General features: G+C 40.9%; 1 protein-coding gene across 2 annotated transcripts; it reads right to left on the bottom strand.

The window, feature by feature from the left end:
- Window positions 1-2,886: 2,886 nt before the first annotated feature.
- Window positions 2,887-13,007, bottom strand: nmi (N-myc (and STAT) interactor). 2 transcript variants are annotated; one of them, XM_042002517.1, is made up of 10 exons: window positions 12,862-13,007; window positions 12,762-12,791; window positions 12,610-12,672; window positions 11,758-11,916; window positions 11,556-11,672; window positions 11,262-11,430; window positions 6,876-6,982; window positions 6,138-6,324; window positions 4,926-5,029; window positions 2,887-3,572 (listed from the first exon to the last, which is right to left on the bottom strand). In XM_042002517.1, exons 2-10 carry the CDS (start codon window positions 12,786-12,788, stop codon window positions 3,378-3,380), a joined length of 1,128 nt encoding a protein of 375 aa, XP_041858451.1. In that variant the 5' UTR covers window positions 12,789-12,791; window positions 12,862-13,007; the 3' UTR covers window positions 2,887-3,377. The 2 variants fall into 2 exon arrangements, with proteins under 2 accessions (XP_041858451.1, XP_041858450.1); XM_042002516.1 differs by lacking the exons at window positions 12,762-12,791; window positions 12,862-13,007 and having other exon boundaries at window positions 12,610-12,708.
- Between the last annotated feature and the right edge of the window lie 5,484 nt (window positions 13,008-18,491).

Here is an 18,491-nt window from a genome sequence, read left to right as displayed (position 1 = left end):
ACTCCAGCAGAGGAACTGGCCTCCATTTAAATAAAGGGAGGCCAGTGATGGAGGGGATCCAGGGAGGGACAATAACTGACTCTGTCCCAGCCACAGAAACTGTCCGCTTCATACAAGGTACACAAAGTACTGCAATTCTACTGCACATGGAACACAATCACATATAATATAGTGTCTGACTTTGGATAACCTTGCAGTGTCTGGGAACACAATTACACTTTTGGAGCCACCAGAAGATGATCCGGTTAGTACAGTGTCTCGAAATCACAGGCTTGGTATGTTCTGTGAAATCTTAATCCGAGTCCTCTCGCTGCATGTATACGGCAGGGGGAAGTCACATCTGCAGCTGCAGAATGCACGTCTGCAGATGAGGAGACTGTGTCATGGAGTCCAGAAGGCTTGAGGCATGTCAGTTTTATGGGATTGGCCTGCTCATTTATTCCATGAAGGATATGAAGTCAGTGATGTGGTGCTAATAGAAAATGTGTAGCAGGACCCGGATGCTGCACAGTCTCCTAAGCGGCCTGGTAACATTGTGAGTATTGGCTAAAGTACATCTACATTATGCACAAATCCTGCTGTGCTAACTGACATTTCCTTTACAGACTTCACAAACTGTCAGAACGCTTTATTCAGGGCACCTGGAGAGAGAGAGAGAGCTGGCAGATGTTAAAAGCTGACTCAAAAAGAGCAAGCTCCAAGGAATGGAGCTGGATCTTGAGATTAAACGCCGGACACTCAGAAAACTGCTGGAAATCCAGTAACCGAAAATCTGTATCTCTCAATGACATAGTCATCTCCAAAGGCCAGGGGATGTGAGCTGTCCCTGAAGACTCGTTCACGTCTGAATGCTCTTCTGAGGATGCGGGCTTCCTCGTCCAGCACATCCTCCAAAAAAGGGCAAGCCATTATGAAGAGGGACCAGGTGAAGGGGAGTTGGACCTGAATATTCTACATTGCCCTCGTCACAGATTTCTTTAAATACACCTTTGTAACCTCATCCGCTGTGTTTTGTAATCTCAGTTAATGCAATAAAACACATATTTATAAAACCTCTGACAGCAATTTGACGAGCAGTCTTCATTAGCATAGCAATATAACACTTGACCTGAGTAATAATACTGCAACTCGAATCCATATAAAAAGGCTGTTGCGATTACGAACAGATTTGGATTAAATGTACAGTGACTGTATATGTAATATTTTAATACTGGATGATTAAAATGACGCGCCATACTTAGGAAGACCATGGACATGCTGTAAAACACATTAATTCCTCACAGAATTGACGTTGGACATGCAGGTGACTCGCTAGGATTAATCTTAGCCTGAGCAGTTAGCCTGGTCTGGAGCAGGCTAGCTGCAGCGGATAAATCACCACAGTAACTTGGCCGGGTTTAGTTTGAGCTGCTTTCATGCAACTGACTTAGGGCTAAATTCAGCCAGGATAACCAACATATCCCGGCTTAATCGCTTATCTTGGTTTCGTGCAATACCCCTCTGGAGGATGGAGGACCCAAACAGCCAGAAAATAAACAGAATTATAAAAACGGGTACATAAACAAACTGATGGGGAAATAAATTACAAAAATATTTCAGATTGAATTTCCATTAATAAACCTATAAAATATGACAATTTTATATTTTATTGTCCGTATCCACTGTTTTCATTTGACTGTGGGTAATCCTATTTATTTACTTTTTCATGTTTTTCAGTTTAATTTATTCTGTAATTATGTTGTACGGCCAGTAGGTGGCAGTGTTCACCACAACACTGCAATCACTATATTCCTGGTACAAGTCCTGTCCAGCATGGTAGCAGCAGCGACGGTCTGGCTGCTGATTTGTGCTGAACAAACTTCTTTAGGCAAGAAAAGATTAGTGGGAATACGGCTCCTCTAGATGGTTTATTACTGAGTTAAACAGTTCACCTCACAGGAGGGAAGACCGAGGGATGGAGTGGCCAGAGAAGAAGAAGGACATAAAGCGTTTTAACCAGGACTAAGAGATCTGAACACGTCACACCAGTTTTAATGTCTTTACACTGGCTTCCAGTTTATACTGGTTTCTAGTTTATACTGGTTGTTTACACCCCAGAACGGTTTAGGCCCAGAATCCATCTGTTATGTTCAGAGAATATAAACCTAGCAGAACTCTTAGATCCAGAGACTCTGGTCAACTAGTCCAGGCAGGAGTCCAGGCAAGAGTCCAGACTAAACCTGGAGCAGCATGTAGGTGTTCTGCTGCAGTGGAGATGAAAGTTTAAATCCATCTGCTGTTGACTTTAACTGATCTGTTTTAATCATTTTAATGTAGTTTATGATTTTATTGTGATTTTTGCTATCTGTTGCTGCCTTTTATGCCTTCTAGCACCACTGTAATGCTGGTAATGTTTTATGTAAAGCACTTTGAATTATTTTGTACATGATATTTGCTGTAGAAGTAAACTTGCCTTGAATAAAGATTTTAACATTTTAGTCATCTCACGTGAGTTCTGTGGAGCCCAAAACACAATGTAAACAAGCACAACCTGCAGGCTTCGGACATCTTGCCTACTTCCTATTTCAGGAAATAAGAGAAAGAAATGCCTGAGTGTGAAAAACGGCCAAGCAAAATTCTCTTGACCGGGAATTGTGTTCTGTCCTTTCGTGTTCTATTTAAATTGACCAGATGGAGGGGTTCAGAGGTGGGAAACCAAAATAAAATCGGGGACCATGTTAAGGTTCGTCTAGAACATCCCAAATCTTCTCAGTGGGGTTCAGGCCTGGACATGATGTCGCTGCTTCCTGAACCGGTCTGATCCTGGTGAATCCTCACGGCGTGGAATATGCTCAGACCATTACGGGAGGAAAACTCCACTGATGGAAAAACCTGCTCAGTGTCTGCTGAGTTAAATCCAAGCTTTTATTTTGGAGGGGAGAGGTCAAGCAGAGAGTATTACAGACACTTCTGGTCACATGATTCCACATTTGTGTTCAAGTGTCCAGAAAATGAAGATTTACAGAGAAAATGAGTCTGATTACACACAGTTTACACCCGTCAGTATGAAAGAAATCATTCATTATGCAGAAAACCGATCCACTGGTATGTTTAACCCAACACCACCCGATAATTACAGATATTCAGGTAATATTCTTTCTTTAGGAACATTCAGAAACTCATACTGGATGCATGTACGCTCAGTTTCAGTCTGAAGTCTAAACTACCATCAAATCACCATCTGTTCATGATGGGGATGAGCGCTTGTTAACAGACATTTTAGTTTCAGAACCCCTTCAATTACATTTCAGACATAATTCAACCATGATTTTCTAACAATCAAAAGAGGATTAAATGAAGTCCCTGATACTTTAACTTGTAGAAGGCTGCTGGTTGCATCAGTTGTCCACCTCCTCGCAGAAGAAAGCCTGCAGAGCCTTCCCCTCTGAGATGTATGCGATGTTCTCGATCTCACCGCCGCTGTTGCTTGGCTTCTGGAAATGGATTTCAAGGTGGTCCTGCAGGTCTTCCTCGTCCTCCACATCCTCAATGTCATCAATAAGGACAGTTCGCTTTGTGGAGCAACAAAATGTCTGAAAACAAGGACAGACATTTTATTTACATCAGACTTGTTGCTGTGTAAACTTTTGCACAACTTCTCAAAGTCATGTAAAAAATAATGATGTCCTCCCATCTCAAGCTCTCAGGTCTTAACATTTAAAGGTCAGTGACCCAGATTTGGACAAGCCTGATTTAAGGAACCGCCTTCAGCTGGTTTAGGTCATATGTAACTGATAGATTCCAGTTTGTGTAAACAAGCACTGTTGTCTAGAGCATGGAGTTCCTCAGTGTTCTGTGCTTGGACCAATACTTTTCACAATATCCATGCTTTCCTTCGGTATTATCATCACACAGCTTGGTATAAACTTTCGCCACTATGCAGATGACACTCAGATTTACTTCTCCAAGAAGCCTGATGAAACCAGTTCGTTAGATTACAAAGAAGTCTTCTGTGTTTCCTTTCTTCGTTCTCAGCAGGGATTAGTTCTGCTGGTCTTTCCTGTCCTCTCCACCCAGAACCGGTCCAGCGAGATGGCTGTCCATCCTGGTTCTGGTCCTGATGGAAGCTTTCCTTCCTGGTTCTAGATCTGATGAAGGCTTTTCTTCCTGGTCCTGGTTTGGATGAAGGTTTTTCTTTCTAGTTCTGGTCCGCATGGAGGTTTTCCTTCGTGGTTCTGGTCTTCATAAAGGTTTTCCTTCCTGGTTCTGGTTCTGGTGCAGCTCAGGATGGATGACTGAATCAAAGAGAAAATCTGATCTAATCCATTTGGGTTTTTAGCTCGGCCATTATTTTATGAAACGTATTGAATGAATTAATAACGAATTGGACTAACTGGATTTGTAAAGAATTTGATTAAATTGGATTAAAAAGGAATCTAATTAATTAGACTTAAATCAGACTGAGCTGCACTTCATCTTCAGAGTGCCTAAAGACACTTTTCTTTAAATAATTTAAATAGTTAAACTGAGTTATTGAAACATGCTTTAAATAATAAATAGAAGAGTTTGGACCTGAACTCTGGGATTCTCATTGTTTTTATATTTAATTATGACCCTGTGTAATCTGTCATGTGTTGTTCATATGTCCATAAATAAAAAATAAATGTGCAGTAGAATACGTTTTTATCTTTTCAGCCTATAAGAAGCAGATCTCTTTTTTATGGCCTTGACTCCTTTTTGACAAATGTAAATTTGATTTTGTCACTCTCACCATGAAATGCTGTTTACTCACACAAGCTTAATTTTAATGAGATAAAAATCAAATCAATCTCGTCTTATGGCTAGTTAAATCTTTTGGATTCTGGATGTTGATGTGGACTTCTTAAAGTTTAGAGTTCTGTGGACGAATCTGTGGATGAAGCTTTCAGTAACATTCTGTAACGTACCTGAAACTTGTTCAGCTGGTATGTGTATGCTGGACCAACTTTCACTTTAACCTCTGAGTCCAGATGGATCTTGTACCCTCCTTTCATGGCCAGCTGTTCAGCAACTAGAACACACACACACAGACTTCAGCATGGAACAGACTGCATTAATTCAGCATCCTTGTTTCCAGCGCTGCAAACACATTTTACACCATGTGGTCAGGAATCGAACCACAGACCTTCCAGTGAAACGTTTACAAGCAAAATATTGTAAAATTTGTCAGGAGAATATTTCTGTTGACAGCTGGAGCGTTTACCAGATGAAGGAGAGGGACTTCAAAACTAACGCGGAGGTTGCAGCTTTCTGCTGGATGGGTGAGTTAATTCAAACAAACGTGAAGTTTATTTTGGCGTTATGTTAGAAACAGGGCAGGAAGTCCAGCAACCACTTATCTTCCCGTCGGATCATTTACTCTTACTTGCTATATAAAACGGAGAAACGGCTAATTTGTTAGTTAGCCTACAGTAGAAACAGTTTTAGGTTGTTACTCTTCACAGAAGTCGTACCAGGAGGCGACCGTTCGCGTCTTTCAGACATATTTTTCCAGAGCTTTCCCTCGTGTTTCATCATTTATTTCAGCTGATTTGTCAGTGGGGTGGGGGTAGGTGTCCTCCTAGTAATACCAGTTTCTTGTCGTGATTTAATCACTAGAACCGTATTCTAACGTAAAATATCTCTCGAATAATTATTATTTCCAATCAATACGCGCCCACCTCCCTTGATAAATCAGCTGAAATACATGTTATTAAATGTTACAGCACGAGATCTTCCTCTCGCAGCGCCGACAGGTCCACTGCTTCCTCTTCCTCTCCCTTCATCAGATGATCTCTGAGTCTGATTCACGAAAACAATTTCACACGATAACATTAGCTATTAGCGGTAGCTTGCTACCGAATACACGGAGAACATGCTTGTAACTTATCGGCATAAAAAACTGAATTATGTGTCGTTCTGAACCTCATCACCTCGAACTTCTACGAGATGTTGACGTTTTCACATTTAATAACACACTTAAACGGTGACGATCCTGAGAGCGCTACTCGGTTGCTTGCATTACATTTGCGCACCACTAGATGGCAGTAATTCTTACACACTGGAGTTTTAAGGGAGTTGAATCAGGAGCTGAACACAGACGGATGCTCCGCAGAGGTTTTACTAAATGTGAGTTTTACCTCCAGGGTGTAGAAACGTGATGCGTCCTGTCCCTGATCTCTCGTTATAGTCCACGTTCTCCACCTCCCCTCCTCCCAAGCTGGGCTTAGAAAAACTTATCTCCAGTCGGTCCTTCATTCGCTCTTCTGGCAAGGCAGGGGGGATGCTGAATACTTCCAGCTCCTTCCTAGAAACATCAAGGTTGACCTACAACAATGAAACACAAAAGAATTAGTAACGAGTATTTGCTGGTAAGCAGAAGAAATATGTGCATTTGTATTTTGTAAGTTGTTATGGATAAATATTCTGTCGTAACACATAAAATACAACACAATGTAGAGTAGCACCCCTTCACAAAAGTAAAATAAAGTCAAATAAAAGTTCTTGGAAAAGGAGGAAAATAGACTCAGAGAGGGGGATTTCCTCAGTCGTCAGATTTCTGGTGTCATGTAAACAGGTTCAGTGACTAGTTAAGAAAAAAGGCTCATGATCTCCACCGTTCATTAAGAATGAAGCTTTCTCTGTAAACGTCTCCAGGTTTGGACAGAGTTGCCTGAAACCGGCCAGAAAATGTTACGATTCCAGTGCAACATCATGACAGATCACACTGTCATATCATCGGTTTCTCTTTTATTTATGTTCTTCCCATAGTGCCACAACTTCTTTGGAAGTGGTTTTGTGAAAAGAGGAGATCAAAATTGATTTTTCATCAGAATTTTCTTTGTTAGTGATCATCAGTTACATCGAGCAGACTGTACCTCATACTTCACAGCAGAATCCATGCTGACTCTTCTGGGCTTCACATCCACAGTGGAGTTTTCACAAGACACCGAGCACTTGGCCATCTTCAGCACCTGGGAGGCCACTGGTGGACAGAGAATACCATTCACACACAGCTCTGAGAAAACCTTTTCAAACGCTGGACAATCCCTTTTAAGCATCCAAGACAAGGTTTGATCCCGTCTGAAAACTAACTCGGGAGCTGAACAGCCCCACCCACCAGATGAAACAGATTACTCTCCTCCAGAAATGGTTCATGTTGGAGTATAAAAAGAAAGTCTGTGTACGATCTGCTGGCTGATCCAAACTCTTCCAGTCAGAGAACTTATAATAATAAAAAACAAAAAGCTTCTTAAAACCAGGGATTGATTCTAGTTGACTGAGTTTCCCTTTGCTACGTAACATTTACGTTCTCTCATCTAATCAGCTGAGTTTTATCAAGTGACCGAAAGCTCTGATATAATTTACTACTATGCCTTTCATATTTCTCGAGTATTATTCCTCAGGCAGCTATATGGTAGCCCCAGCACTGTTAGCAATCTGTATTTCTTATGGAGATGGAGTTCAGGAGATAATCAAAACCAGCCAATCACAGTCTCCATTAGCAAACTTTTCTGGGTAAAATATTCCAGATTTTACCCTTGTGGTCCTGCAGACCTGTCCGGTTCTGGCTATAGGTATGTAAAGACATGTCAAAATTGTTTAAATGAAATATCCCTGATCTAAACCTGGGGTGTGTCCCAAACCGCACACTTCTATACTTCCAACACTACATTTAAGTGCTTAGTGCGCTGACGCAGAAACTTCAGTAAAAACACTGAAAGTACCCGGATGCTGCCCTAAACTCAGCCAAAAATCTAGTGCGAAACGATGGACACTACACGCACTAAACGGACGCCATCTTGCTGACGTAGCGGAAGGGGAGGGACTTTCAACCAGTTTTTCAGAGCTGGCAGCCACCGACTCAGCGGTACCGATGCAGGTGGAGGCTGTTTTCTACTGTTGTAAGTATGAAGTTATTTGATCATAATTCTAATATAAACTGCAGCAGGCTTCTTATCTCTTCTATCCCTGATGACAGTTATGGATCTGATCATTTGTTGGAGGCTGCAGTAGAGTTAGCAACGTAAATGTTAGCAGTTTTATAGACGATTTTGCGGATGTAGATGGGCTATAAGTGTTAAAATGATTAATGCTATAGGTTCCGCATGTTTATTCATGATGGTTGAACCTCCAGATAAAACACTGCGGGGTCTCTGGCGTAAACAAAATGGTCCTTGATCTGAAAACTGATTAGGAAACACTGCTGGTTAGAGAACCAGTCCGTTTCCATGGTAACGCTGACTAAGCCGTAGCTGATTGTACATCACTTTAGATAAGCGTCTGCAAAGTACCCATAAAGTACATATATATATATAATAATGTTTGCTTTTATATAACCTGCCATTCTATGTTCACCGTAGGTCACTGTGGCATCAAACTACCGAGCCAGCAGTGGCACTGAGGCATTTACCACCTGCGGGCCAGGACGCTGCTGTGGAGAAGAGGAGGCAAGAGAGAAATGTTTTAATAAAAATTTTAAATAAAATGTTTTCTGCATTCCTGTTTTAACGTCTTCATTACTGCATTTCATATTTTAAATGATGGTTTCTAGTATAATCGGTTTCCTGTTGCAGACGTGAATGTATCAGTGTAAACACCAATGAAACACATGTATAATGTAACATACTTTAATTCAGTTAAGATATCTTTGCTTATTTAAAAGCTATTTTTTAGTGTTTTAAATTGTACTTTATACTAACAGGTATGTGGGAGACATGCAAAGACACATGAACGTGTGCTGATGGTTTCTATTGTTATCTACTGAGATAGATTAATACAGTGGGGGCCACGGTTCTTTGTTTCACTAATGAGGCCTTTTAAAAGGATTTAATAGCATAAAAGTATGATGACATGCAAACACGTATGTTAATGTGATTTTGGAAGAAAAAAAAAGTATATTAACGGAGCGGCGCTGCTAAGCTGGTACGTCACTACCGGTAAGTTCAAAACGTTAGAGCTCACTGTGGATCAGCACTTACCCACGATAGTGTCACTACAGAAGGTAGAGCTTAGTGCGCACTACCTACACACTACGCACTACCTACACACTACACACTACCTACACACTACACACTACCTTCCAGTGCACTCATGTAAGTGCGCGGTTTGAGACACACTCCTGGTCTATCCCTGGTTTAAACCTGGTCTATCCCTGGTTTAAACCTGGTCTATCCCTGATCTAAACCTGGTCTATACCTGATCTAAACCTGGTCTATCCCTGGTTTAAACCTGGTCTATACCTGGTTTAAACCTGGTCTATCCCTGGTTTAAACCTGGTCTATTCCTGATCTAAACCTGGTCTATCCCTGATCTAAACCTGGTCTATCCCTGGTTTAAACCTGGTCTATCCCTGGTTTAAACCTGGTCTATCCCTGATCTAAACCTGGTCTATACCTGATCTAAACCTGGTCTATCCCTGGTTTAAACCTGGTCTATACCTGGTTTAAACCTGGTCTATCCCTGGTTTAAACCTGGTCTATTCCTGATCTAAACCTGGTCTATCCCTGATCTAAACCTGGTCTATCCCTGGTTTAAACCTGGTCTATCCCTGGTTTAAACCTGGTCTATCCCTGGTTTAAACCTGGTCTATCCCTGATCTAAACCTGGTCTATCCTTGGTTTAAACCTGGTCTATCCCTGATCTAAACCTGGTCTATTCCTGATCTAAACCTGGTCTATACCTGATCTAAACCTGGTCTATCCCTGGTTTAAACCTGGTCTATCCCTGGTTTAAACCTGGTCTATCCCTGATCTAAACCTGGTCTATCCTTGGTTTAAACCTGGTCTATCCCTGATCTAAACCTGGTCTATCCCTGGTTTAAACCTGGTCTATCCCTGGTTTAAACCTGGTCTATCCCTGATCTAAACCTGGTCTATCCTTGGTTTAAACCTGGTCTATTCCTGATCTAAACCTGGTCTATACCTGGTTTAAACCTGGTCTATCCTTGGTTTAAACCTGGTCTATCCCTGATCTAAACCTGGTCTATCTCTGATCTAAACCTGGTCTATACCTGATCTAAACCTGGTCTATCCCTGGTTTAAACCTGGTCTATCCCTGGTTTAAGCCTGGTCTAAACCTGGTCTATACCTGATCTAAACCTGGTCTATCCCTGATCTAAACATGGTCTATCCCTGGTTTAAACCTGGTCTATCCCTGATCTAAACCTGGTCTATCCCTGATCTAAACCTGGTCTATTCCTGGTTAAAACCTGATCTATTCCTGGTTTAAACCCGGTCTATCCCTGATCTAACCCTGGTCTATACCTGGTTTAAGCCTGGTCTATCCCTGGTTTAAACCTGGTCTATCCCTGGTTTAAACCTGGTCTATCCCTGATCTAAACCTGGTCTATCCCTGATCTAAACCTGGTCTATTCCTGGTTAAAACCTGATCTATCCCTGGTTTAAACCCGGTCTATCCCTGATCTAACCCTGGTCTATACCTGGTTTAAGCCTGGTCTATCCCTGGTTTAAACCTGGTCTATCCCTGGTTTAAACCTGGTCTATCCCTGATCTAAACCTGGTCTATCCCTGGTTTAAACCTGGTCTATCCCTGATCTATACCTGGTTTAAACCTGGTCTATACCTGGTTTAAACCTGGTCTATCCCTGATCTAAACCTGGTCTATCCCTGATCTAAACCTGGTCTATACCTGGTTTAAACCTGGTCTATCCCTGGTTTAAACCTGGTCTATCCCTGATCTAAACCTGGTCTATACCTGGTTTAAACCTGGTCTATCCCTGGTTTAAACCTGGTCTATCCCTGATCTAAACCTGGTCTATCCCTGATCTAAGCCTGGTCTATCCCTGGTTTAAACCTGGTCTATCCCTGATCTAAATCTGGTCTATTCCTGGTTAAAACCTGGTCTGTACCACAACACTTATCCCTTTAAGATAATGGTATAACCCAAGTCTTAGTCCTTGCATGTGATTGGCTGCATGATGTGTCAGTCAAACTAAAGCCCTGCCCCCTGCTTGCTGACTGGGAATCTGTTCACCTTGTTTTCTTCAGAGATGCTTCATTGGTTCATCACTTTTAACTACTTCTCTCCATATTTTGTTGAACAAGGCAACCGCCTGATTCTGAAGCTGAAAATCTTCATCAGTTCAACTGAGGCATGAAAACAGAAATGTCTGGCTCCCATAAAACCCTGATACAAGCCAGTCAGCTCTGAACACCAGCTCCTTCCTCTTGTCCTTCATACTGAAATATGGCTAAACAGGCACGAATCATCCCTGTCAGACACCAGGAGGCGCTGTTGTGTACCGTTCTCCTGCTCGAAGGTGATGAGAGCGTGTCCTCCTTTCAGAAGCAGCGCAGGTATCTGGCTGATGGTAAACACTCCTCTGATTGGCTGAGCGCTGGCACCTTCCCCTCCCGCCTCTTCATTTTGACCAACAAACTTTACCTCAGTGTCTGGAATCCGGGTGAAGACCTGGAAAAGGAAACATGGAGGTGTAGCATTACAGATGCTGCAGGTCCAGCTGTGATAACTGTGAGGATGCTGTTTCATCTGCCAGTATGTAGCTGTCACATGTTGGACAGTCAGTTCATTCCCACCTTGAATTTCTGCTTCAGCTTGGTGGACTCGGCTCTCTTAGCCTCCATTTCTGTCTGACATCTCCTCAGCTCCTCCAGTAAATCCTGCTTGTGTTGAGAAAGCTGCAGGATTTCATCCTTTGAGAAAGAAATCAGTAAAAGATTCTGCAGGTTATTAAAGCTCAGTTGTTCCCAGCAGCCTGGAAATGTTGATGAGGTGTACCTGGACTGAGTTCAAGCTCTGAGTGAACTCTCTCTGACAATCCTCCTGCTTCTTTACACAAGCCATCATCTCCTGCTGAGCCTTGGACTTGTTGTCAGCTTCTTCCAGTTTTTTCAGCATCAGCCCTGTTTTCATGTCGCCAGCTTTCTCTACTTTATCCTGAACAAAGGAAGAGTTGGGAGAGAATCTGTGTTGACTTGCAGCACGGGCTCCTTCAAGGCTAAATATGACAGAAAACACCTCAAACTTCAAGCCTTTATTTTAAAAAGGACCAACTGAAGCATAACATCCCTGAACAGTGAGTTTGTTTCTGGCCAAACTTTAAAAATGATGCTTGACTTCATTCCAGCGGAGCGACAGCTTACGTCAGACCGCTTCAGAGTCTGCATCAATTTGCCCGTTGATCTCCTGCTCCATCCTTCCCTAACCCCCCAACAACACCCTGAGATACGTGAACTTCTCCACTTGGAGCAGGACCTCATTCCTGACCCGGAAAGAACAGACCACCCTTTTCCAGCTGAGGACCAGTTTTCTACTGTTTTTATCTGTAAACATATTCTAACATGTAACTGGCATGTTCTGAGTTTTACTGTGTTCACATGAGATAAAAAGATTGTTAGTGCAATCCTGAAGCTGTCAATCAAAGTGATCGATGACGCGTCTCGTTGAAGCTTTCTGATTGGCTGACAGTTAACCCTTTGTTATAGATAATATTTTAATCTTTAAATAAGCTGTTTGAAGATTGTTTTTCTTGTTTAACTTTAGGACAAATAGCCATTTAACAGAAGAAAGATGTTCCTGAACCAGGACGCGGATCATGTGATGATGGTGAGGAAGAGGAGCGGCTCTCACCTTCCAGAGCTTCAGCTCGGTCAGGGCTTCTTCCAGGGAGTCCGCCCTCAGACCTCCATCCACCTGACAACACACACACCTCTCAGTCTCTTCAGCCATCACACTTTACAGCCTTAAATGATCTAATAATAAATAATAATAACTTCTCTTACCGCGCCGTCGCTGTGTGAGTCCGCCATGACCTGACGACAGAAACCGAAGTTAACTTCGTTAAAGTCCGCAGATCTTCCAGAGAAAGGAAACTTTTCTTACCTTTATTTCTCTGTTGGGTTATATTTCTGTCAAATTAATGTCAGAAAATGACCAAATACTGAAAGTTCAGACACAAAGACTGAAAACGGCTGTTTGCTGTGACCTGAAGGCTCCAAATGAAAAGTGAAAGTTAAAAAGACGCGATGTTACGTGTCGGTACGGAAGCTCAAGAGAGCCTGTAAAAACAAGAAATTCATTCATTAACTAAATGTATATAATATAAATGATTTAATAAATAATAAAGCGCAATAAAATATACATAAATAAAATCACGTTATAACATGATGGGGTTTTTTTCTACTCTGCCCTAACTAACTAACACATAATAAAAATGATTAAGTATTAATAAGAACAACTCTGTCTCGACAAAAACTTTGTTTTATTTATCATTTCTGGCTTTTACTTTGTCTTGCTGCCTTCTGGGGACGAATAAAGGTTTAATCTTACCTGCAGTGGTTAAAACAGGCTCCGCCCTCAGGCTGGAGAAGGCGTGAAGCCAGACTGACAAGGAACAGTTTTGTCAATAAATATATTGTTTTATTGTCTTTATTGCTTGTTTCTATCTCTTTAATACTAACTATTCAGAATCTTTTCGATAAAAAAGCATTTTATTTTGTTATTTTGTTTATCTGGCGTAATAGCCTCTTCACCGGGCGCCATACTGATGTAAGCTAATTAGAGGACTGATGTAAGCTCATGAGAGGACTGATGTAAGCTAATTAGAGGACTGATGTAAGCTCATGAGAGGACTGATGTAAGCTAATTAGAGGACTGATGTAAGCTCATGAGAGGACTGATGTAAGCTTATAAGAGGACTGATGTAAGCTTATAAGAGGACTGATGTAAGCTTATGAGAGGACTGATGTAAGCTCATGAGAGGACTGATGTAAGCTTATGAGAGGACTGATGTAAGCTTATAAGAGGACTGATGTAAGCTTATGAGAGGACTGATGTAAGCTCATGAGAGGACTGATGTAAGCTCATGAGAGGACTGATGTAAGCTTATGAGAGGACTGATGTAAGCTTATGAAATTACTGATGTAAGCTTATAAGAGGACTGATGTAAGCTCATGAGAGGACTGATGTAAGCTCATGAGAGGACTGATGTAAGCTTATGAGAGGACTGATGTAAGCTCATGAGAGGACTGATGTAAGCTTATGAGAGGACTGATGTAAGCTTATAAGAGGACTGATGTAAGCTTATGAGAGGACTGATGTAAGCTCATGAGAGGACTGATGTAAGCTTATAAGAGGACTGATGTAAGCTTATAAGAGGACTGATGTAAGCTTATAAGAGGACTGATGTCAGTTTATGAGAGGACTGATGTAAGCTTATGAGAGGACTGATGTAAGCTTATAAGAGGACTGATGTAAGCTCATGAGAGGACTGATGTAAGCTTATGAGAGGACTGATGTAAGCTTATAAGAGGACTGATGTAAGCTTATGAGAGGACTGATGTAAGCTCATGAGAGGACTGATGTAAGCTTATAAGAGGACTGATGTAAGCTTATAAGAGGACTGATGTAAGCTTATAAGAGGACTGATGTAAGTTTATGAGAGGACTGATGTGAGCTTATGAGAGGACTGATGTAAGCTTATGAGAGGACTGATGTAAGCTTATGAGAGGACTGATGTAAGCTTATAAGAGGACTGATGTAAGCTTATGAAATTACTGATGTAAGCTTATAAGAGGACTGATGTAAGCTTATAAGAGGACTGATGTAAGCTTATGAAATTACTGATGTAAGCTTATGAGAGGACTGATGTAAGCTTATAAGAGGACTGATGTAAGCTTATGAAATTACTGATGTAAGCTTATAAGAGGACTGATGTAAGCTTATAAGAGGACTGATGTAAGCTTATGAAATTACTGATGTAAGCTTATGAGAGGACTGATGTAAGCTTATGAGAGGACTGATGTAAGCTTATGAGAGGACTGATGTAAGCTTATGAGAGGACTGATGTAAGCTTATAAGAGGACAGATGTAAGCTTATAAGAGGACTGATGTAAGCTTATGAGAGGACTGATGTAAGCTTATAAGAGGACTGATGTAAGCTTATGAGAGGACTGATGTAAGCTCATGAGAGGACTGATGTAAGCTTATGAGAGGACTGATGTAAGCTCATGAGAGGACTGATGTAAGCTTATAAGAGGACTGATGTAAGCTTATGAGAGGACTGATGTAAGCTTATGAGAGGACTGATGTAAGCTTATAAGAGGACTGATGTAAGCTTATGAGAGGACTGATGTAAGCTTATGAAATTACTGATGTAAGCTTATAAGAGGACTGATGTAAGCTTATGAGAGGACTGATGTAAGCTCATGAGAGGACTGATGTAAGCTTATAAGAGGACTGATGTAAGCTTATGAGAGGACTGATGTAAGCTTATGAGAGGACTGATGTAAGCTTATGAGAGGACTGATGTAAGCTCATGAGAGGACTGATGTAAGCTTATGAGAGGACTGATGTAAGCTTATGAAATTACTGATGTAAGCTTATAAGAGGACTGATGTAAGCTTATGAGAGGACTGATGTAAGCTTATGAGAGGACTGATGTAAGCTTATAAGAGGACTGATGTAAGCTTATGAAATTACTGATGTAAGCTTATAAGAGGACTGATGTAAGCTTATGAGAGGACTGATGTAAGCTTATGAGAGGACTGATGTAAGCTTATGAGAGGACTGATGTAAGCTTATGAGAGGACTGATGTAAGCTTATGAGAGGACTGATGTAAGCTTATGAAATTACTGATGTAAGCTTATAAGAGGACTGATGTAAGCTTATAAGAGGACTGATGTAAGCTTATGAGAGGACTGATGTAAGCTTATGAGAGGACTGATGTAAGCTTATGAGAGGACTGATGTAAGCTTATGAGAGGACTGATTTAAGCTTATGAGAGGACTGATGTAAGCTTATAAGAGGACTGATGTAAGCTTATGAGAGGACTGATGTAAGCTTATGAGAGGACTGATGTAAGCTTATGAGAGGACTGATGTAAGCTTATAAGAGGACTGATGTAAGCTTATGAAATTACTGATGTAAGCTTATAAGAGGACTGATGTAAGCTTATGAGAGGACTGATGTAAGCTTATGAGAGGACTGATGTAAGCTTATGAGAGGACTGATGTAAGCTCATGAGAGGACTGATGTAAGCTTATGAGAGGACTGATGTAAGCTTATGAGAGGACTGATGTAAGCTTATGAGAGGACTGATGTAAGCTTATGAAATTACTGATGTAAGCTTATAAGAGGACTGATGTAAGCTTATAAGAGGACTGATGTAAGCTTATGAGAGGACTGATGTAAGCTTATGAGAGGACTGATGTAAGCTTATGAGAGGACTGATGTAAGCTTATGAGAGGACTGATGTAAGCTTATAAGAGGACTGATGTAAGCTTATGAGAGGACTGATGTAAGCTTATGAGAGGACTGATGTAAGCTTATAAGAGGACTGATGTAAGCTTATAAGAGGACTGATGTAAGCTTATAAGAGGACTGATGTAAGCTTATGAGAGGACTGATGTAAGCTTATGAGAGGACTGATGTAAGCTTATGAGAGGACTGATGTAAGCTCATGAGAGGACTGATGTAAGCTCATGAGAGGACTGATGTAAGCTTATGAGAGGACTGATGTAAGCTTATGAGAGGACTGATGTAAGCTTATGAGAGGACTGATGTAAGCTTATGAGAGGACTGATGTAAGCTTATGAGAGGACTGATGTAAGCTTATAAGAGGACTGATGTAAGCTTATGAGAGGACTGATGTAAGCTTATGAGAGGACTGATGTAAGCTTATGAGAGGACTGATGTAAGCTTATGAGAGGACTGATGTAAGCTTATGAGAGGACTGATGTAAGCTTATGAAATTACTGATGTAAGCTTATAAGAGGACTGATGTAAGCTTATGAGAGGACTGATGTAAGCTTATGAGAGGACTGATGTAAGCTTATAAGAGGACTGATGTAAGCTTATGAGAGGACTGATGTAAGCTTATGAGAGGACTGATGTAAGCTTATGAGAGGACTGATGTAAGCTTATGAGAGGACTGATGTAAGCTCATGAAATTACTGATGTAAGCTTATAAGAGGACTGATGTAAGCTTATAAGAGGACTGATGTAAGCTTATGAGAGGACTGATGTAAGCTTATGAGAGGACTGATGTAAGCTTATGAAATTACTGATGTAAGCTTATAAGAGGACTGATGTAAGCTTATAAGAGGACTGATGTAAGCTTATGAAATTACTGATGTAAGCTTATAAGAGGACTGATGTAAGCTTATGAGAGGACTGATGTAAGCTTATGAAATTACTGATGTAAGCTTATAAGAGGACTGATGTAAGCTTATGAGAGGACTGATGTAAGCTTATGAGAGGACTGATGTAAGCTTATGAGAGGACTGATGTAAGCTTATAAGAGGACTGATGTAAGCTTATGAGAGGACTGATGTAAGCTTATAAGAGGACTGATGTAAGCTTATGAGAGGACTGATGTAAGCTTATGAGAGGACTGATGTAAGCTTATGAAATTACTGATGTAAGCTTATAAGAGGACTGATGTAAGCTTATGAGAGGACTGATGTAAGCTTATGAGAGGACTGATGTAAGCTTATGAGAGGACTGATGTAAGCTTATAAGAGGACTGATGTAAGCTTATGAAATTACTGATGTAAGCTTATAAGAGGACTGATGTAAGCTTATGAGAGGACTGATGTAAGCTTATAAGAGGACTGATGTAAGCTTATGAGAGGACTGATGTAAGCTTATGAGAGGACTGATGTAAGCTTATGAGAGGACTGATGTAAGCTTATGAAATTACTGATGTAAGCTTATAAGAGGACTGATGTAAGCTTATAAGAGGACTGATGTAAGCTTATGAGAGGACTGATGTAAGCTTATGAGAGGACTGATGTAAGCTTATGAGAGGACTGATGTAAGCTTATAAGAGGACTGATGTAAGCTTATGAGAGGACTGATGTAAGCTTATGAGAGGACTGATGTAAGCTTATGAGAGGACTGATGTAAGCTTATGAAATTACTGATGTAAGCTTATAAGAGGACTGATGTAAGCTTATAAGAGGACTGATGTAAGCTTATGAGAGGACTGATGTAAGCTTATGAGAGGACTGATGTAAGCTTATGAGAGGACTGATGTAAGCTTATAAGAGGACTGATGTAAGCTTATGAAATTACTGATGTAAGCTTATAAGAGGACTGATGTAAGCTTATGAGAGGACTGATGTAAGCTTATGAGAGGACTGATGTAAGCTTATGAGAGGACTGATGTAAGCTTATGAGAGGACTGATGTAAGCTTATGAAATTACTGATGTAAGCTTATAAGAGGACTGATGTAAGCTTATGAGAGGACTGATGTAAGCTTATGAGAGGACTGATGTAAGCTTATGAGAGGACTGATGTAAGCTTATGAGAGGACTGATGTAAGCTTATAAGAGGACTGATGTAAGCTTATGAGAGGACTGATGTAAGCTTATGAGAGGACTGATGTAAGCTCATGAGAGGACTGATGTAAGCTTATAAGAGGACTGATGTAAGCTTATAAGAGGACTGATGTAAGCTTATAAGAGGACTGATGTAAGCTTATAAGAGGACTGATGTAAGCTTATGAGA

The sequence above is a fragment of the Melanotaenia boesemani genome, chromosome 12 (assembly GCF_017639745.1).
Source record: "Melanotaenia boesemani isolate fMelBoe1 chromosome 12, fMelBoe1.pri, whole genome shotgun sequence".
NCBI classification, from domain to species: domain Eukaryota; kingdom Metazoa; phylum Chordata; class Actinopteri; order Atheriniformes; family Melanotaeniidae; genus Melanotaenia; species Melanotaenia boesemani.
This window is presented reverse-complemented; position numbering and strand designations above follow the sequence as displayed.